This window comes from Vidua chalybeata, chromosome 13 (genome assembly GCF_026979565.1).
Source record: "Vidua chalybeata isolate OUT-0048 chromosome 13, bVidCha1 merged haplotype, whole genome shotgun sequence".
Lineage (NCBI taxonomy): Eukaryota > Metazoa > Chordata > Aves > Passeriformes > Viduidae > Vidua > Vidua chalybeata.
In genome coordinates this window covers 15,343,024-15,365,081 of record NC_071542.1, presented here as the reverse complement: position 1 = coordinate 15,365,081, position 22,058 = coordinate 15,343,024, and the positions used below count along the sequence as shown (strand labels likewise).

Sequence of the window (22,058 nt, the reverse complement as noted above, 5' to 3'; positions counted from 1 at the left end):
AGTTGTAGTACTCTTACCCCAGGCAGGGAATTAGCAGCAGCCAGTTTAATTTCTAGGGGACAAACAGCTTCCCCTTCCTGTGCACAGGGATGCTGGTCTGGTGGGCAGGGCTCTCCAGTGAGATCCCTGGGCAGCAGGACAAAGCCTGGGCTCTCCTCTGCTTTGTGGGTGGCTCAGGAGGTGACTGAGGGAGAAGCAGAGCTGTGGCTGAAGGTTAAAATTTGAGATTTCCAAGCAGAGAAAAAGGAAAGGTGTGTGGCATTTCCAGCTCTGCTTTACTCAGTTATTTGCTTGCTTCCCACAAGGTGTGTTTCAGTGATTGACTTTTACTAACAATGATCCATAGGGAAGCCAAGTCTTCAGTCCTATTCATGAATATTCCAAAAAAACCAAACCTTCAGCAGCACCTCATGTTTGGGCAAATGTGAGTAAATATTGCACTTGCATATACATGTCAAACCCAGTTATCCATACACTGCCTAGTTAATGGACATGCTTTGCATTCCCTTATCTCCACAATTCTACAGTCCAAAAGACCCAAAGTTAGACTGGAACTTCTGAATGGCTTCTGCTCTTAGAGACTTTAGACTGCAAATACCCTGAAACAAGTACCTTGAAGTAAAAATGTAATTTTTTAATTTTTATGCTATACATTAAATAGATTAAAAATGTAAAACCTGATAATTTGCATGGGGAAATGGACACAGAGAGATAGTCTTGCTTCAAGAATCTAACCACAAATCTGAATATCAGAGTTTCATAAGTGGAATGTGCAGTAAGAATACATAACCCTCCTTTTCTTGACACAGAGTCTAGGAAATCCCACTAAAGAGTTGTAGGCAGGTGAGATGAGGCTTTACCTTGTTTCCTGCTGCAACAGGAGATGCATTTACACTCCTTACTCCAAGCAAACTCCAGTGTGAATTGTTACACTGCACTGCCAAGGGATGTCCTTGCTTACCTAGTCAGATACTAAATGTTATAGCACAGCATTTTGCAAAGAATGTGAAACATATCTCCTAATCCAGACAAATTAAAAGCATCAGCTTAACCTCAAATGTTTATTGCATTTAAAACAGCATTTATCAAAACAAAGAGCTCATCACAACATATATATAGGTACTGGGCCATCCAAATCCCTTCATTTGGTATGTCTCCAGCAAAACAATTAACACAAATTATTCTGAAACCCAACATATCTACACCAAAAAAAAAAAAAAAAAAAAAAAAAGAAAAGAAAGAAAAAGAAAAAGATATCACCCTGTCTCCTGAACAGAAATCAGTTCCACGTGGAAAAACCTAAAGAAAAACCCCCCAAACTACTAAAGTATCAATCTGAATTTCTGAATAAATAAACAGTTTTTCCTGCAGTTGAATGTTTTCACTCAAATCAGCGATCAGATCCCACACGCCTGCTTAAATATGCCTGACTTTGGTCCTTACAAAATGACAAGATTACAGTATGATAAACCAGATGATAGTTTGAAGCGAGACAATGAGGCATTGTTTACAGAGAAGATTGAGAAACTGGTTTAACAAAAGGGTTCCGTGGACATCTATTGTATGTACAAGAAGGAGATTTACTGGAGATTTTGTAATTTCTACAAGGCTCTTTCCAACCAGCTTCATTAAGTTGAAGTAAATCAAATCATGCAGAGATCTGGCTCAGCCAGAGAGACATGCCGGGAAAGATACAAAATGAAGAAGAACAGACGCGAGATGATAAGCTTTAGAATCTTTGGCATTTTTCATAAACATTTTCAAGGTTTTTAAATCTGTATATTCACCCATTTTCCCCCACACACTCGCCTATAAATACATTATACATGTACTCTTTATACACAACTCTGTACATGCATGGGTACACAAGCACACGTGCAAACAAAAAGGCATTTTTGTGGCTTTTTAAACCAGGATAATCTTTCCTCAATCCTTCCATTTGCAGCTACACACAGCTTTGCATAAGCAAAATACATTCTTTAGCCAATCAAGTATATGAAAATGTGCCTGTCCTTATTCAAAGGCACAGTGGGACTTCAAAAAATAAACTTATGAAAAACTACTGAATCTGGCTAATAACCCAGTGGAAGATAGTCTGCTGTTAGCTTTCCTTCTTCAAATTCCTGGAACAAGCCCACAAGATTGTGCTATGGAACCACACACAACTCCATCTAGATCACCAATCCATAAGCAAAGTTTTAACCATTTTACCTTTTATTAGATGACTAGATGACTTTCAAAGCCTTTTTTTTTTTTTTTTTCTTTTGCAAAAAAGAATCCTATCTCTCAGGTTTCTGTATTTCTTTGTACTGTGCTACTAATGTCTTGTGGTGACAAATCACTCCCAAAATGTCCCACAGCACCTAAAGGACCAAGGGCTGCAGTATCACCAAAATTAAGCAGGTTTTACACATGATTCTGTGTTTTAGTTTCCCCAGTCAAACAACCTGACTAATGCTGGTTTTCTGAAATACATAAAGCAAATGCACAATTGCTAAAAGATTGGTAAGCAAGCATAAAATCACATTCTCCACAGAACACAAAATGGGGTCCTTTCTTCTGTCCTTCCATTGCTGTTTCCACTTGACTTCACTTTTGGGTCCTCTCCTTGTGAACCACCAGGAAAGACTGCAAGAAGACATCAGTGGTGGACCAAAGCCTGCACACTATTGCACAACCACTTCTTTGGGCACGTGTTCTCTTTCTGCACAAGCACTTGTCTCTTTAAGGCTATAAAGTGTTGTCTGATTTTTTTTTTTTCCTCTTGGATCTGTAGTGTTGACCCCTCTGGATTTAGACAGGAAAACAACAGCTATGCTGAAAATATCTGATGAGATGGAATTATAAAAGGCAAGCCAACAGAGTCTTTTCAGGTCACTGAGTTAGCCTTTTCTCTTAATCCTTTCATGGCATAAGGTTTTCATGCATCCATTGCCAGCAATGGATCTCCGATGATTCCAGTATACAAAGAGTTAATCACAGGCTGGGCTTAAAAAAAAAAAAAAAAAAAAAAAAAGAAGAAAAAGGAAAAAAAAAAAAAAGGAAAAAGGAAAACCCACAAGTGCTGGATGAAATATTGAGATACTGTTGGAGCTCCTAGCTCTTTCTGCTAATTATGATAAAAAACTTTTTAAAATGTACACTGCTTGAACAGAAGATGGGTATCAAAGACTCGTTAATTCAGAGCTTAAACCTTTCTAGGCACAGTGATTTAACTCAGAAAAGAATAGCTTTCATATCTTAATGTAAATCTGTTGGATATGTTAAAAACTGGTTCAGAGCATCTCCTCACATCAGCTCAGCTGATCTGCTACACTAAGCAGAATTATCTCTTCCTACATAACACAGGGAGTGCTGCCACATCCAGCCTTGTCTCTGCAATCAAAGGGGGGAAAAAAAAAGAAAAAGAAAAGGTGCCGTTGCACCATCCTCTCCCATTCTCCTCCCCATCCCACAAAATAATTCACGCTTCACCTTGCTCTTTTTTGGGATTCCGTGCCAAAAAGACAACCCAGAAAAGAAACCCAAGATAGGTGTTTATCAAAAACCACATCTTCCAAGAAAGAGAAAGTCCGTGGCAGTGACTCTAGTGTTGATCTGGAGCAAGAAGGAGGGGAGGGGTGCAGTGTGTGCACACGTGTGCAGGGAGGGAGGTGCTGCATTCCCAAACCCCGCTGCATCCTAGAGCGCGCTCCGCTTCTTCCTGATGGGGCTGGAGCTGCTGGATGGTTTCAATTCAGCCTGCTGCACCTGTAAAAACAAACAGGCATGACGTTTGCACTTAGGTAACTCTAGCTCACTGCAGTGTGTGTTAATGGCTCCCCCAGGACAAGCCCAGGGAAACTAAGGAAGGTTCAAAAGTAATGAATCATTTTCTAAACACAGGAACATGGGGGATTAATTGCAGGAAGGATTTGAGAAGTCATGCATCATTTCTTGAAACAAAAATATTAAAAGCAGATTTTTCTAATGAGATACATGGGGTTCTACCTGATTTCAGCAATCTTTTAGGTTTGTTTTGGTTTGGGAGTTGTTTTTCTTATCTTTCTGGCATTAACCTATTAGTTTAATAAACTTCTCTCAGGAGTCTCAATTCAAGTGGATCCCAATAGACAGTAAGATGACAGTTGTCAAAACCATACACAGACCCTGGGATGCTGAAATACTTAATAATTTCAAAAAAGGAAAGTATTCTCCCAAATAGAACCTGGACAAAGCTACCTCCACCTTTCAAAACAAATTCATACACAATATAATGATTAAAACATGTGTGGTGAACTGTCAAGGATGGTGTAATCTCCAAATTGTCTGTTGTGCGAGACAAAAGTATTCCCACTGAAATCATGGGGAAAATTTGGCTGAAAATGCCATATTTTTCACTCCTCCTCTGTCTTTTGTCCAACACATGTGGTTGTAAATGGGTACTGTACAGACAGCAGTAATTTCTAACTCACTGCAGCACCCCAGTGAAATGCTGATGCATTGACAGCACGTAAAACAAAGCAGACAGAACGGCTTTGGAGCTTCCATGTATGACTTGTCCCTCAAGTGTGTGGCTGTCACTATTTTCAGCACAGGTGGAAAACTCCAAGGTTTGTCCCATCCAGGGAACTTTTATCATTCCTCCCATAGAAAATGGTGATCATTTTCCTTGGAGAGCTCAAAGGATCCCAATATGATAGAAACCACTCAAGGAAATGTTGTAAGTGTAAATATTAAATAAAGCATAAATAGAAAAGCAGCTTATCTTTAAACATAAACACTTAAAGGGCATATGCAAACCATCACAGCAAATCCAGTGGCCTCTACAAGAGCAGTGACAACAAATAAAAATACACTGAAGCTTAATGGCTCTATGATTGCTCCTGCTTAGTGTTTTTCCTCCCACCAGCCCATGGTGAATTTCTTTCCAGTTATTAGTGCTGCCACCGACCAGTCTGGTGGCCTCTTGAGATAAATGTCACCAGAAGCTTTTTCCAACCCTGCTTCGACCAGATGCCTCAACACAACACATGAGCAATTCAGCTTCCATCTCCAAGAGCATAAAGTCACTACAGGTGAGACTGTGATCCCCTTATTCCCAGTGAGCAGCACCTCACAGGGAAAGTGCCACGATTCACAGAGAAAGGTACAATGTCAGAGGGATCCTGGGCATCAGGATCAGGGCCTGGGGACACAGATTCCAGTTAGTGAGAACAAAAGAAAGAATCCTTTATATTGTGTGGCTTCATTACCCAGCAAGACTGTTTTCCCTCCTCCAAGAGAAATAAACAGATCTTGACATTCGAAAGGATTTATTGTTCAAATAATTTCCAGGAAGATAGGCGAGATTTTTGAAGACAATGCTGTTGTTTCAAAGAAATGGGAGAAGAGACAAGACTTGACTGAAACTTAGGGAGGATAGATTCCGGTTAGATTAAAACTTCTAATTCCATAATGGTAGAAGATTGATCTGATCAACTGTAGAGTATTTTAAACACATGTCAGGGTTTTCTTTAAAGAAAAAGATGAGCAGGGCATTGTCCAAAGGAGGCCTGGAGCTCAAGCACAATGTCACAGAAATAATTCCCCCCATTCCTCCCCCTATCTTGAGAAAAAGGAGAATTCAGCAAATCCTTTTGGATGGTTATCTCTATCAAAGAGACTATTTTTCTCCTCCCTCTGTACAAATACCGGAGCAGAAAGGTGACGAAAACCATAGCTCAGTAACCACGCTGAGTGATTTTCCAGATCATTTTTAAGTAGGTCTTTTCAGGATAATTTTTCCACAATCATTTTATCCTTCTGACAAAGGATTTTGGCTCCCCCTCTCTTCTAACACTCTCTCCCCCTCCCTTTGTGGATTTCCCCCAGATTCCTTATCTCTGTTATTCAAAAGCCTTTGGCATTGTATTCCCAAACGGAGCACCCAGCTGCTCTCAGTGTCACTCCTTGCCTCTGTTGGCTGTGGCCATTCATTACTTACCTTTTGAACATCAGATGGTACCCTGGAGAGGAAATCTAGTAGCTCATTATTGTCGATGGCATAGGGATTTCTAAACTTCTTAGTAAATTTATTTATGCCTAGGATAAAAAAAAAAAAAAAATAAAGGCAAACAAAATAATACAAGCCTTTTCTACTCTCTCCCTCTAAATTTGTTCAGGCAAGGTGAAAAAGGGAAAGGGAATTCGCAAGTAAAAATTAGTGTGAAAACAGTGCCTCAGACTTAAAGCCACACACATGTTCCCTGTCACGTGGAATCACTCACAAGTGCTTCCTGGAGGAAGTAGAGGACATTATGGATAAAGGTATTTTTCTACTTTGGGGATCATGTGCTGCCAACAACGTGGTGAAAAGCAATTGCAGCAAGAATTCATTCTGGGGGCCACTACAGGGAGAATACACACATTGAAAACCAAGCGTGCTGTTAAATCTGCTACCCTACATGACCAACTGGAAGGCTACGAAAGTAATTGGGAAAAAGACTTTTTTCTTTCTATCTCTACAGAAAATTAAAGCTTCCCTTCCCCATCCCTCACGGCTTATCCCCTTTTTGCAGAGCCACACTGGCCAAACTGCCCATATTATGATGCTGTGGGACAATGTAAAACCTTATCACAAGGTTTACTTTAGTTTGATCTTTGTGTGAATAATTAGGCTTATTAACTGCAGAAACAGCAATCCATCTCCATGGACTCAGCTGCCAGAGGTGGTCCCTAGTCTGGACAGAAGATCCATGGGACTGTAATGTTCATATTATTGTGAAGTTCATAAGGTCTTCTCTTGCCTCTCTTAAGGTCTTCTAGGTGAAGAAAATCAGCTGACCCATTTTAAAGAATAGCAAAAAAATTCAAATGTTGCTTGCCTCTGAGGATCATAATATAGCATTCAATTCCATCATGCCTCTGTCCAAAATCTCATAGTGGTTTCCCTGAAAGTGATTTCAAATGTGCTGGCTGCTCCAGCCTTCTCCTCTCCCTGAAATGTACCTGCTTCACATCTGAGATTCAGCTTTTAAGCCATATACTTGTAGCAAAATGACAACACAATTTTCTGTGTACCTGATTTTTAAAAAACAGAAAATACCATAAGGTCTTTTGAGGCCTTGCCACAGGGTAGTTGTTTAACATGTATCATATTTGAAGGCCCTGTCACTCCAGATGATGTTGAACGGATGTATAGTTTTCATGTACTCACCATGTCTTCCATACAAGAACAACAATATTTTGTTACTGAACTTTTTACTCCCAGCAATTTCTCCCCTTTCTTTTTGCCCTTTCTTTTGTTTGATTTAATCCTTTATTTCTTTGTTGCTGTTCCCCAAGAATGGCTTTTTTTTTAATGCCACCTTCTCATTCCCTCCCTTTTCTACACCCAAGACAGCAGCTGATGGCTCAGCCCCAGGGGTGACAGGGGGTCCCTATAAGGGTCCCTACAACTCAGAGCCACATCAGGGCTGAGCTTCTGCAGGTCAGTGAGGATTTACCTGCCCTATGTTCTCCACACCTTTCTACCTCAAGGCTGAGATAAAAGTTATCATCCTAAATAAGACAGGAGGCTATTAGGAGATGTAGAAAGTGTTCAGCACCTGGAATCATAGAATGGTTTGGAGGGCGTCTTAAAAACCATCTCGATCTAGCCCCCTGCCACAGGCAGGACACCTTCCACTAGACCAGGCTGTTCCAAGCCTTGGACACTTCCAAGGATGGGGCAGCCACAGCTTCTCTGTGCACCCTGTGCCAGAGCCTCACCACCCTCACAAGAAAGGATTTCATCCTCATATCTAATCTAAACCTGCCCTCTTTGTGTTTAAAGCCAGTCCCCTTAGTCCTATGCCCTTGAATGCCATCTCCTTCTGTGAAAGATGATCTCACATTTCTTCATAATGCCACCAGGAAAGCTTTACTTTTTAAAAGCTCCTCTTTTAGTTCATTATGTGTCTTCATACAAACACTTTCTGACCCATGACAAAAGATGATGCTCAGTGTTTCCCACTGGGCACAGCCTGTCCTGACTGCCAGGATACTCAGACCCAAAAGGCTCCCAGGGTCCAAATCTACTTGGTCCAGCTCTGCAAACACATCTTGTCCACTTCCTACCATTTCCCAGCTGGAGGGCTCCAGCACCAGGAAGCTAATTACTTTCCTGCAGAAGAATAATAACACTGAAAGTAGTTTATCTAGGCTAATGTTCTTCTTGTGGTGCTGTTGCAAACTTATAAAGAACCCTAAGAAAAGCAAATTATCAGATAACCCAGGGGGGAGAAATGGTAATTTTAAGAAGTTCATAACATCTTTATTCACCTCTAAGCAACAGCACTTGTTTGTCTGTGTAACAGGTCGTTTAAAGCTTGTTTGATTTCACTCTGTAGACGTATATTGTATTTATCTCATAGAAATGAGACACAGTGGAGTACTTACCCCAGATTAAAACAATGTACCTCAGTGGTATAAAATACAAAATAACTGTTGCTGCTGCCAGGACCAAGCAGGCCAGGACAGAGAGGAAAGGCACCGTCCAGTTGAATGTGCTGAAAGGAAAAAACACAATCCCTCTCAACATTTCTGTTCTTGGACACTGTCTGTGCTCTGCTACCCAATAATAATTTAATGACCCCTTTGCAGTGCTCAGTGCAGTCAGATATGCTGTAAATTGCAGGCCCTTTGGATAAGTAGATTCCTACATCTGGATTGAGGAAGATACCTGAGAGGCAGATATAACAATAAGGAAAGAGAAGAGGAGCCCAGGGGAGCTCAGTGAAGTTGTCAGGCATGTAAGTGAGTTGTTTTTGTTTCTTCTTCTATGTGTGGCACTTGTTACACATCTCTGCTGGCCAGTCAGCTCTCCATTATTCATGAGCAGATTATCTGATCTGGAGACAGGGCCGAGCCAGCTCCACTGGGTCACAGTGGAGGTGACACGAGGTGTGTGCCCAGTGCACAACCCAGGTGTAGCAGGTAGCCAGAGTCAAACCCAGCAAATAACTTGCATTGGATTAATTAGGATGCCAAACTGTGAAAGAGCACTTTGAGTAATTTCTCTGTATAACATTAGGGCCATAATATTCTATAAAAGTCTGTCTACATATATATACATTTTGTCCTGTATCTTTACATTTTCAGCAATTCTTTACTACACTGAGTATAGGAGGCTGGCTTGGATAAGCTGTAATAAGCTAGCAGCAGCCCAAGGTTCTGCATTCCAACAATCTACATCGGATTTTTCCCGAGAGGAGCACTCTTGAAAGGCTCAGTTACTACAGCAGTTTAGACTTTGGCCGCACTATAGTGAAAAACTGGATTTTATTTCACTAAGACCTCTCTCATCTGCAAGCCAATGATAGACTGAAGGTGAGAAGCCACTGCTACCACATCTTTGAAATTACTTTGTCCCCCTGTGTCGTTGTAAGACATAACCCTATGCCCTGCACCAAATGCTGAGATACCTGGACTACAAGGATGCCTGTTAGTCCAAAGGTGGATATATGGATCTGGGTATCTCTGTTTCACACAATCTGCCTGCTAACTTCATCATATCACAATGATGGGGAGTAAGAATAAAGAGAATGAATCTGGACCACTTATCAGGCTATAAAATAAGACAAACTTCCCTTGACAGATAAAATTAATAGGACGCTTCAAGAATTACATTTAAGCTTCAATAGACATATTAAATATTAAGTAAAAATAGGTGGGAGAGGACCCATCATTATCAATCAATGTAGCTTAAGTTGAAGCAAAAAAAAAAAAAAAAGCAAAACAGCTCAATTGAGTTAAACTATGAAAACTCCCTATGATTGTGTAACTGGAGTGACAGACGGAAACTGTAGCACAATTCAGTCTGTCACTTACAAAAAAAAACTTTGATAGCAATTTTTTAATGGCACATCACTGCTGAGCTACAACAGAATCCTTCTGAAATTACATCGGGCGTCCACATTAATACCCAACGTGTTCTTTAAGACCATTGTTACCAAAATGAATACAAGAATTAATAGTGTTTAAGTGCTTTGAGTCTTCCTGCCATGCAGCTGGGCAGAACAGTGCCCTGTTCATGGACTGGAATACATCTTTGGGCCACTTCCACCCCAGCTGGGGTGTCCAGCGTGGCACCACAGCACATGTGGTTGCTGTATTTTTAGCTTGAACCCAGCTCCTCATTAAAGTGAGGCTCGGTCACAAACCATCACTTTGTGTTCAAAACAGACAACAATATGGATCAATTAAGCTCCAATAAAGACCGAGTTATAAAAGGTCTATGTGTGTTTGTGTGTGGATTTTTTTTTTTTTTTTTTTTTTTTTTTAGGCTCTTCACCTCCCTCCTTTGCAAGGTCAGGAATACCCTCTGTGTCTCCCCCCCGCCATGAGACCCTGAAAATGCCCTTTGGGCTTCCTCGTGGCAGCAGCAGGAAGCAGACAGCTCAAAATGGCAAAGACAGAAGAAGATCAATGTGGTGGCCAGGGACACAAGTGACTGGTAACCCCAACAGCCAGGTCAGGATGGAGAGGGCGTGGGAAAGGCAGCACTGAGCATCAGTGCCCACTTTCTGTGATGGGACTGCAAAGAAATGCCTGATGCTTCTGTGACCACCTCTTCAGGCAGTATCTGTGGCATCCATGACTCCCCACCCCACCACAAACAAGCAAGATCAGAAATTCAGGCAAACATGAAAGCTACATTAGTAAGGAACACTGCTTCTCCTCTTCTCTGTGCTCTGCAAAGGTTTTCTGGAATAAAAGATTGTAAGAGAAGAAGCAGTGGTGGGACTGGCCAGCTTATCCTGCTGCACCTTGCAGCCATTTTTGGAGCAAGACAATTATTCCACCTTGATCCTCCTGGTTCTGCTTCATTTCAAATCATGGTCAAGGAAGAAAAAATTATTACTTACTTTTTAATCCTCTCTCCAAACGATGCTATTTCTTCCAGGATGCTTTGAACAGCTATGATGATCTCCTGGACCATGTGGATTCTCTCAATTAGCCCCTTTTTCTCAGATTCCTAATCAAAAGAAACCAGAAAATCAAAACTTTTAGTAATTTGCTAGGGTGTTCACAGACACATGATGAAACCACGATTTCCAGCACTGCTGATCCATCCATGACCTCAAGTATTTCACTGAAGGAAGGACAGAACAAAGACCCTGGGTTTATCACACAGAACCAACATTATTTGTACAGATCCCTGCATTTTCTTCCTTTTCCTCAACACATGGGCAGAGGTTTCTTCATCTTCTAACACAACTTGACTGCAGGATCTCAACCAGGATTTCACACAATTGGATGCCACAGCACAAGAGGTGCTGAGCACCCCTGGTGCAGAGTGCTGGCTGCTCAGTGCTCCTCAAGAACAAAAAATATTCTTGTGCAGAACTTCTAAATATCACATTTCTGATCTTTGCAGGCCCCCCACAGCCATGCTGGTTTGTGTATATAAATTAGCAGCAAGATAGTGAATGCAGTATTTTTGAGCATTCTGTATACAGAGACTTATTCTTTTACTGGGAAAAAAAAAAAGGATCAAAGGAAAAAAAATGTCATTTTCCCTTTGCAGCGACCATCTCAATTTCATTTCTTACTGCTTATTTTAGGCAACAACATTACAGGACATTACTACACATGTGCAGAAATAAAAAGGAAGCACAGAATGAATTAAAAATCAAAATTACTTAAATCAGGCTTGAAAACCAGTATACAATTATCAGCATTCAGCATTTCTTTGCCAGCAATCTCACACACATAGAGGCATGCAAATTGGCGTGGTTGCAGATATTCTCACAAGAAATCAGCAAAACATTCACTTATTACAAAATGCAGAGCCCTGGACACTGATTTTACATCACATTTAGACACTTAAAAATCAGTCCAATTTAGAAAAAAAAAAATATAAAACAACAAAAAGAAAACCAACAAAACATTTTAAGCTGTGTTTTAACCAATCTGTTCCCAGAGAAGGGAGATGATGGTAAAGAGCATTTTGTATCCCTGTTCTCTATGGCCCACACCAGTCAAGGTAGAGGAAAGGGTGGGTGGGAATGAGCAAGGGCCAGAGATTTTGCATCAACACTGCTGCAATTCTGCCTCTGTGTTGTCATCCACATTCCTCCTCCATGCAGGACAGGGCTAGAGGCTATTTAAAGTCACACAGGGCCACAGAGGTGAGGGCTCTTGCTCCAGCCTTTTGGCACTACCATGCTGGGAGAGGGTCTGTATGGGGCTGAGACAGGGCACCACTCTGCAGAGGGTGCTGGAATAACCTGTGACCCATCCTTGGATGCTGAGAGGCAGGCACAGGAATGCAGCCCTTACACCACTTTGAATTACTTGCTGCCCATTTCTCTTCCCAGCAATTTTTGAGTTTAAAAAGCCAGCCAAAACCACCATGGAGTTATCAAGCTCCAGACATTTGAATATTTGCCTTTAGGTTGCAAGTCAGTGCACAATGAATAGAAGCAGCATTTTAAATAATCACACATTTGGGTGTGAAAATGAGTATTTTTACATTAATAAAACAACCAACAAAAATGAAACCCTTGGGGTGTGAAATAACCCCAGAACAAAATAAATAAATAAATAGTCAGTTTATGTGAAAATAGCACCAAAAAGTCATTTTCACACAGCTCCAGTTATAATCTCGTTAGGCTCAAATGTAAATGACACATTGAAATTATATTTAACTATTTCCTCACTGGAATGGCACAACGGTCCTTTAGCCATAGCTGGCTTTTTTCCCACCAAACTTGCAAGCAGAAGTTGGGGAGCAGCTCATGGAAAACCAGACAGTGGGAATTTCATCCTGTCCAAATTCAGGCAGAGGGGTAAAGAAACCACTTAAATGAAGTGATATTGCAGGGCAAGCCTACTCTTGCTGTCCAGAGCTGCAAGGCAGATCATCTGCCAGCTCTGCCTGCATCATGCTGACTTCATTTACACGTCCTCGATGGAGCTCAGAGATGTGGTGATAACACAGTTTAACCAACACAACACAACACAACTCCTGCTGCAGCCACGAAGCAGAGCCAGAAATTAAAGCAGAAACTGCCAGTCCCTAAGTTATGATAACTGCATGCCCATGCTCACCTGGCTGCATGCTAAAATCACCCCTGGACAACAGTGCTTTTAATTTCTGATACAAAATATGGCCAAGCAATGCAAAGGCAGAGAAAAACTGGGATTAGAAAGCCTTGTAAATAAAATCAGTTATTCAAGAGAAAAATAGGCTGTAACTGTGTGTATGCACAATGGGCATAATTGTTTGAAAGTCCTGGGAATTTTTCAGCGTAGTTTCTTGGTTATTGTTGTTTGGTTCTGGAAACCTACAGTCTAAACACATGGACAGGATTATTAGATCACTGGTTAAGCAACAGAGAAGCAGACAAATGAAGTACAACAAATGGGATTTTCCAAATTATTTAGGTTTTGGAGTGTTGTTTATGCTTTGTGAAGGCAGCACCTCAGAAAACACTGTCAGAAGCAGTAAGAGTCCATCAGGATGACAGCCTGGGCCCTATTTATTAGGAAATGGGCAACTGTCATAGAGAGAGCTATATCTGAACACTACCATGTGTGGTAGTGTTTTTCTTTACATGGAAAATGTAAAGAAAGAATCCAAAATACAAATACAAATCTTCCACTAAACACACTTCCTCATTTGTGCCAGGTCCCACCACCCAGACAATTCTTCTCTGTCCTCTCCAGGTGTCATCCCTTTCTGATTTCTTTTGGACTCCATGTATTATACTGCTTGAAAACTGGATTTGGACACTGATAGCTTAAGATCACAGCTCAGAAGCTTTTGCACGAATTGAAAACAAAATATCCTGCCTGTTTCTGGCATTATTTCCCTAAAACCAATTGTGATAACTTCCATTAATTCAAGGCCTTTGTCTCCTTTATTTCTTAGCTGATTACAGCACTGTGGGTGGACCAAAACTAGTCTTCAGCCTCTGGGAAAGAATTAACTCCACCAAAACGAATTTACAACTGAGAATTAATTATATAATCAGTGTGTTACTTCAACTCTTCCTTGCATATCCTAATTTAAGAATCCTTCATTTCTACATTAATTGCCTGAACAAAATCACAAAAGGGGGTTTACAAAAGATTAAGCATGTCAGGGGAGGGAAAAAAAAACCCACAACACCAAGCAAGACCCAGCAATTTCAGAAATTAAGTCTTTTGTCTCCAGCTAACATACATCAACTTGAACTCAGAAATGAAGACACCAAATCTCTGCTGTACTGGAAGATGCTCCTAGATTTTTCTATTTCTCAGCTATGTAACAGTTAAATAGGACATATAAACACACTTAAAGAGCTACCACAGCTCTGGGATCTCCCTTCCCCAGAAGGAACTTATGCTGCTCTGAGACATTTAGGGTCAGTTGCAAAAGAAACCTTCACACAACCACAGCATGGAGGGGCTTCCAACGCTGAAGACTTTAAAGGAGGGGGAATATGGGGCAGACCAGGACAGGATGTCCCCAGCACTCACACAGCAATTCACAACGGGTGAGCTACAGCAGTCAGAGCTGGTCTTGCGAGGGAAAATCCTAAGAGTTATGGGGGAAGACACTGAAGGCAAAATTCTTCACTCATCTGCTCTGGAACAAAGGCCAAATGCCACCCATTAGTGCTTCTTCTCTAGCCAAGCATCCATTACTGAATTCAAAGCTTGGATGGTGGAGATCCCCTAACTTCTTTTGATCATTTGTTTCAATGATTAATAGCTTTCATCTTTACAGAAAGCTGTTTCCTATTTTTTAAATCTATCCTTCAAATATTTTTCCTCTGGATACATCCAAACCAGCAAGCAATGCTCCAAATGCACAGACAATTTTTGCTGTTGTTCTCTGAGTGTATTTCTGATGTATACTGCAAGTATCAAATGCTCACAAAGTTAGGAAAAGTTAGGCTTGAAGCCATGGGTAAGTTCTATATAATACTTGCTCACTTGGATTTCATAGAAAACACTTGCAGAGAAAAATCTTGCATGCAACTTTCAAACAAGTGGTATTCATCAGCAGATTTCTGGCATGCCAAGGGAAACTCAATATATAAAGCTGAGGAACACTTGGGGGCAAAGATGAGGAAAAGGGGAGGAGAAAACATAAATATGGATTAATGAAAAGGAGGAAGAAAACAGGATACAAGCAGCTCAGTCAGGAATGAAAATCCTGAATCTCTTCAGGGACTGAAAGAATTAGTCTGCCTAGCCCTGGGCTGGCCTAACTTTCAGGATTAACTTCCTTACAGTAGCTGTCTCATTATGCTACTGCAAGCACATTAGGGTGATGTTTTACCAGGATTTATCTAATGTACCAGTTATTAATTCTTCAGTGTATTAGCAACAAACAAGATTGATGGAAAGGGAAAAGAAAGGAAAATCGCTCAGGCATGCATTCCTTTTTGCTCCACTATTATTCTGCTTTAAAAAAAAAAACCAACAAAACATGCTGTAGTTATTTAGAGAAAAGCAGAGTTAGGCAAAGTTGGATTTAATTTGCAACTTGCTCTCTGCTGGACTACAAAACTCAGACCTTACCGGTGTCCAGCAAAAGCTGTGCCAAAAACCATCTTAGGGCCAAAATACTTGTCCATGAAGAACTTCTGAAACCAAAAGGATTTTATTGGGTATGAACAGCAGACCCCTGGCCTCTCTTGTCAGCAGGGAACCCTTCACTAACGCTCCAGTCTAGCAGCAGAAAGAAGCTCCTGTGGGAGGTGGCAGCCATGGAGTGACAGACAGTCTCTTGGTAGCTAAAATGAATTCCAGGCAGAGCTTTGCAAACAGTCACCACAGCAACCTTGAACTGGCTCCTGCCTTCGGTGGGAGCCAAAGGCTGCTGAGAGGAGCCCAGCAATCTGCCTTGCTGAGTCACTGCCCTGCCCTGAGCTGCAAAGTCTGCTGTGTGTGGAGGAGAGCTCCTCGGCACTTCCAGGAGGACGGGCACGCGGAGGGGACGGCTGCCAAACTCTGAGCAACTGCCTCGTGCAGTCCTGAAACTGTGCATCACAGGATCTTTTTGTTTATTAACACCATGCTGCAAATGTGCCTGCCTGTGGAAATTTAGCGAATCTGAGTGTACTTGAAATAATTACCAAATAGAGGAAATGCAACACATACAGGTCAATTTATGCTCTCAGTTAAAAAGGTGTGAAATCTGGAATAATTCCACCAGAGCCAATAGAATCACTTCAGACTGGTATGAAGGAGAGCAGCATCGGTCTTAAAAGGACACATTTGGAAAGCAATAGCACATCATCCTACAGCTCAGGCTGGGGAACACTCCCTAAAGGGCAGAAGATGACCACTCCATGCCTTGTCCACACTTTCTCTGCCTGCATTAGACGAATTTCATCTGTGCCCAGGGGACTCTCCTGGCTCTCCTAAGCCAAGCCCAAGAAAAATCTTATGTGAAAAACCCTAGGTCATAATTCAGTTCCTTTCTCTATGCACAGGCATGAAATGCAGGGGGCTTAAGAAGCATTTCCTGTACAAGCTCACGTTTTCACAGACGTGTAAAGTAACCCAAAGTCCACTGGCGTTGCCACAAGTCTTCAAAGCAGTATCAGCAGTCACAACAGAATAAAATACAATTCGGGTGAGGAACACATGCTTAAGAAGCAACAAGAATCAATCCTAAATGGAGATAAAAAGTCATCAGTCATCTTTGATTTAAAAACCAGAAAGGGAAAGAAAATTAATTTTGTCAAAATAAGTGCTTTCTCCTGGAAACACATGAGACTTAAGAACAATCACATGTTTATTAGACTTAAAACTACTGGATCATCATCTATAATCTAGGTAATGATCTTCAGCAATTTGGGGTACAGGAGAAGGAGGTATCTATTAATATATCTAGTCAATCCAAAATAAAATTTAACAACAATTTAAATAGTTGGAATTTTTAAGGGAGGAGAACTCCCCGAGGCTCATCTGATAGGTCCAGTGACCTGCCTAGTGCTACTTAATATTTCTCCAGAGATTTAGAGAAATTGCAGTGTTGGCTTTTACCTACATTTAGGTAGGTAATTCTCTTTAAGAGGGAGAATTCTGGAGTGCCATAGGGCTGCTAAGGTTTCTTTGTGAGGATATCTAAAACTCCTCTGCAAGAACCTCCTTTCAACTCCTCTCCCCCACCACCTATAAACCTATGAATGGGTGGCTCATGGCACTGATATAAGAACTGTGCCAATTTATGGGATGCCTACAGATAAGACCAGCCCTAGACAATGCTGCTGTGCAAGTAAGATTTAACAAGAGACCATTTAACTTCCAGTTTCTTGTACAAAGAAAGCTCCCAGGAAAAGAGCACAGCAAAACCAAAAGCAACCCCTGCACTGGGTCTTCCTGCCCATAGTTTTGTGGAGGACGTGGATGCTCCTTGTCAGTCTGAACATATCCTGTGCATCATGGGGCATTTTCAAGTCCTTACCATCATTCCTCTTCAGCAATCTTAATGGGGGATGTTGAAATATTATATTGCAATTGTTGTATTGAAGAGAAAAAGAAAAAAACTAATGAAATTATTTATACTTCCAGGGAAGAAAACAATGAGATGATATTGTCTTGAATGACCTTTCCTAAGTATGGGGATATAGCATCTTACACAATAGACTCTTGGTTCATGTTTCAATTACTGACCTTTACTGCGGAGAAAATTAATGCAATTTTCATCGTAATCCACCCGTACAAATAAGATCCATACGGAAGGTTTCCACATGCTGAATCTAACTCAAATGGAAAATGTCAGCTCTTTGCTACTGGATGAATTTGACTTTAATTTGTTCGGCTGGAGTCTTTTTGAATTGTGTTCATAAAACTTTGTATATCTTCGGTACCTATTTTTGACAGAGAATTTCCTACATTAAAGGCATTTAATTTTTATTCTTTGGTGATTTTTTTCCACTTCTGCTTTTTTTTTTTTTTTTCCCAATACATGAGATACTAAACATTTCTTAGAAGTTGCCAAATAACTTGGCTTAAAGCCACAGAATCATTTGATTCTTCCCTGTTACACTGCACGAGCCAAGCAGGACTACAGTGCCTCACCACGAGGCAAAAACTCTTTAAAAAAACCCCAAAAGACCAACAAAAACCCTACACAGGAATTGTTGTTGATTTAGTTTTGTTTCTGATTCTCTTTTGAATCAGTTACCAGACCTGAAAATAGTAGTAAATTAAGCTTTGTCTGTGGTGGAGGTGTAAACTTTTATTCAGGCAATGGCTCTTTTCAGTCAGATTGTGCTATGACACAATCATTCACAGGGTAACTGTCTGCTCTTGAAACTCTACAGTCATTATCAGAAACAGGAAAAAAATTAAAATAAATAGAACTGGTCAACAATCAGACAACTTAAACTGAGTTGCATGCAGCTTGTCTATACCTTCTTACTGGCAGACCAAAGATGCTGCAGTGATGTAATTTTAAAACAATCCTTACTCAGCCTGACAGAGCCCAGAGCTGACAGGACACAGCCTGAACTCCGTGTCCAAGATGGCACAAATCCGAGAAGGCATTTATCCATGGAAGAGCTGGTGCCAAAGGGACAGAGCACTGCTATCTTTTACAGCCCTCCGTGCTGGTATGTGGGGAGGGCAGAGGGGGAAAGGATGGGGGAGTCAGCAATTAAGCCCTGTCATTTATGACAGATAGTCTAGGTGGAGGGAGTTAATCTGCTCTTGGGTTTTTGAACTAAGTGTCTGTGTATTTATAATTTGTAAACAGTTCATCTCTTCGAGGGTGTGTTACAATTCCCAGAAGCACGGTCTGTTATGTCTAACAGGCAGCAGAACCCAGAAGGGCTCTGTGTGCAAGTATTTTGATACAGCAGGATGACAGGAAACAGAAACAGTGACCTCGTACACCACAACCCAACTCGCAGATTTCAACTTTGGGAACTCTTGTATTAGGGAGGAAAAAAAAATACACAGACTTCTTTTTAAAGTAGACTTGTCTGTTTAAATGTTGACATTGCCATGAGATAGTGTCATGAAATTACATTTTTCTTACACTCCCCAGAGAGCATTGGCCACCCTCAGACTTGGAAAAGTGTCTTAGAATGTACTTAATGTAATTAAAGATGTACCTAATGTACTTAAAGATGCAAGTCAAGGGAGTGCAAGCGTGGCCCATCACTGCTGCACTGGGGTACACACAAGGCACAGTAAAGACATTAAGGCAATTCTGCACAGCACTGGCCATGGGACAAATGTAGGGGCTGGCAATTGTCTCTTCTGGCAACTCTGTGCCAGAATTCCATCCATAACAACTGTAATGTTGGGATGTAAGGTGTTATCTTCATGAGAAAGCCTTCTGGGGGTATCTGCTGTGAGAGGCTTTAACCAGTGCTACCAGCTCTCTGTGTCAGAGAGTCCTGGAGTGTGTGTGGAACGGAGAGAGAGGCAGCTCCCATTACAAAATGGTAGGGCCAAACCATCAACAGCTCAACACTGACTCTAGGAGTTTTACCAAACCTGCACACTTTGTTAAAATAAACCAAGAAAGGGAATGACAGTGAAGCTGTTTGGGGGGAGGCAAAAACCCAAAGTCATTAAATCCATATTGAAGTGACCCAGTTGTATTTGTACAGAGAGAAGCAAAGTCACTGGAGTTAAATGTAGGGTAAATGTAACCTAGAAGCAGCAGCAATGAATCTATTGCACACCACAGGAAACAAAGGATTTGATACCTATTCAATACATTCTTACTTCCCTTTTCCCACCTCAGCACTTGCAAGGGAAAAAACAGGAGTATTAAAATAGAAAAAAAGTAAATGAGATTGTTCCAGTGAATAAGTTACACCTTTAGGCATCACACAAATAATATTTGCAAGTGTCTAGAACCAAGTGCCCACTAAATAGAAATTATTGACTTCTACAGATACACAGTATTTGTCTGAAAAACATGAAACTTTCATTTAGCAACTTCTGATGAGTTTCAGATATTGGTCCATTCAGTTGACGAATTTTATGATGCAAAGAATAAATTATAAATGAGAACATTTAAACAACTACTGTGTGTCGCAAGAAACCTGTAATTCAGCTGGATTGCCTCAACTTCACTTTATAACTTTGACAGATTTCTGGTTGCTCATTAAAATATAAGCACAGCAGAAGAGTAAGTTAAATTTAAAAAATTATTCCCATCAATTAGTCTGCTGAGCTTCAATCCTAGGGTCTGCGACTGAGAAGAGTTAAGGTGCACTTGCTAGCTGCATTATTGATTTGCTTCTTAATGATCAACAATTTCACTGTAGCATTTTTAAAACATAGAATATTCAAGAAGAGTCTTATTAACTTAGTATGCAATTTGAAAGTTTCACATCCCCTCATGAACATTTTCTTCCTAACAGCTAATGTTCCTTTGCATGCTGTTGCTCGTTAAATAATTCCTCACCTTTTAGCTTTAAAGTATTTATAGATTATCAGATCTTCCTTCACTTACTTATGTTTTTTCAAGCTGTATACATTAAGTTCTCTTAATCTTTCTTCATATGTCATGCCCTCTAATCCTTTTATCATTTGTCACTGTGGTTTGATAAACTTGGAAAAAAATCCAATGAATTTTTCACAGTGAGAAGAATGAGTAAGTATGTTCCAATAAAATAAAAAACAGGCTTTGCCAATTCCAATTCTTTCCACATTTCAGCTGCTGAACTAAAACTGTTTTTTTTCCCAGGCTCTGAAAGAAATGTTGAGAAAATTCTAACCAGCCCTCCACAAATCATACCAATTCTGGCCTACTGAAGTGGAAATGCCAAATCGTCTGGGGAAAGCCATTAGTAGGGAATGTCAACCAGCAGCGAGGGGGGGTTGCACATCCTTGTGTACATGTTTGCACCTCCTCCACCACACACACCCCTGAGGAGCACATTCATGAGTGAGTGCCCACTGCAAGGCCAGGCACAACCCGGGGCTGCTCAGAGTCAGTTCTCGTTCAGGTCTCGCACAGGTACCGCTGCTCTGGGACGTTACACGAACCAACCCCTTCCTACTTTCAAATTTGCCAAGCAGCAAACTGCTGACAACTGTTTTCCCAGTTAATACAGACAATAACTGAAGATTTATGGAGAGATTATTTGTTTGTGTTCTCCCACCTTCCCTCTGATTCTAGCCAACACAACTGTGAGATATGCTCACCTTATCATCTTCATCCTCATCTTCATCCAAGCCCATAAGCTCCTGCAGAAGCAGATGTCCGTATTACAAAACACAACACTTATTTTTTTAGTGACAGGCAATGTTCAAAAAGCTTATGATACTCCCACAAAGTTTCACTATACAATTTTCTCCCACTTCTATTGAAAGTCATTTAAAAAACCCACCACTTTCTCCTTTCCAAAACAATGTTTTATATTCAAGGACTTTTCTTTTTTGTGGTATTCTGAACAAAGCATGCAATACCCTATACAAATTTTAAGTCTAAATAAAGCATTAGTGGCTGTGTCCAGTAATCTGAAGGCAACAGCCTTTCAAACACATTGCCAACTTTTACTATCTGTAAACAGCTTTGTTCTCAGTCTTGCAAATGAACCAACTGGTATGTCAAGGCTGAGGACTCTATACTCAACTTGTTCCATCTCCACTGCCACAATGACTGCTCCCTCCCTTTAGGGCCATTACTGAAACATTAGACCTTAGAAAACACATTAGTATGAACATAATCAATCTCACATAGAATCCCAGTCAGAATTCTATGCAGCATTATTTCCTCCCTTTAACTTCTGTGCTGACAGGTAGGACAGAAAACAAAAGACTTGGCGAAGGCTTGGAATTAGGAGCACTTGGCTTTCAATTCAGGTATTTAATAAACTGAGCTTTTAACAGGGTCCTCCAGTTTTTTTCTTGGTTATTTAATAGCTACATTTGAATCTGTGTACTACAAGTTTAAATACAGCAAACATGCAAAGAATGTGAAGAATCACAATAAAAAGATGTTTTGAATTTAGGATTTCTTAGGGGGTTGGGTGTTTCTCTTTTGGGGTTTTTTAATTTCTTTTTTTTCCCCCTGAATAGCAGTTTCATCTCGGATGTAAAAGGTACTGGGAGTTCAGATAGCCAGATTTATTCTTTGGCTC

The 22,058-nt window shown here is 40.7% G+C and overlaps 1 protein-coding gene across 2 annotated transcripts in view; it reads right to left on the bottom strand.

Moving 5' to 3' along the window:
- Positions 1 to 3,681: 3,681 nt before the first annotated feature.
- Positions 3,682 to 22,058, bottom strand: part of MCTP2 (multiple C2 and transmembrane domain containing 2) — a 99,026-nt gene continuing 80,649 nt past the window's right edge. For both annotated transcript variants that reach the window (XM_053954699.1, XM_053954700.1), the window contains 5 exons: positions 21,121 to 21,162; positions 10,869 to 10,978; positions 8,401 to 8,510; positions 5,966 to 6,063; positions 3,682 to 3,750 (listed from right to left, as the gene is read on the bottom strand). In XM_053954699.1, coding sequence (XP_053810674.1) covers positions 3,682 to 3,750; positions 5,966 to 6,063; positions 8,401 to 8,510; positions 10,869 to 10,978; positions 21,121 to 21,162 — 429 coding nt within the window. The remainder of the gene's footprint in view (positions 3,751 to 5,965; positions 6,064 to 8,400; positions 8,511 to 10,868; positions 10,979 to 21,120; positions 21,163 to 22,058) is intronic.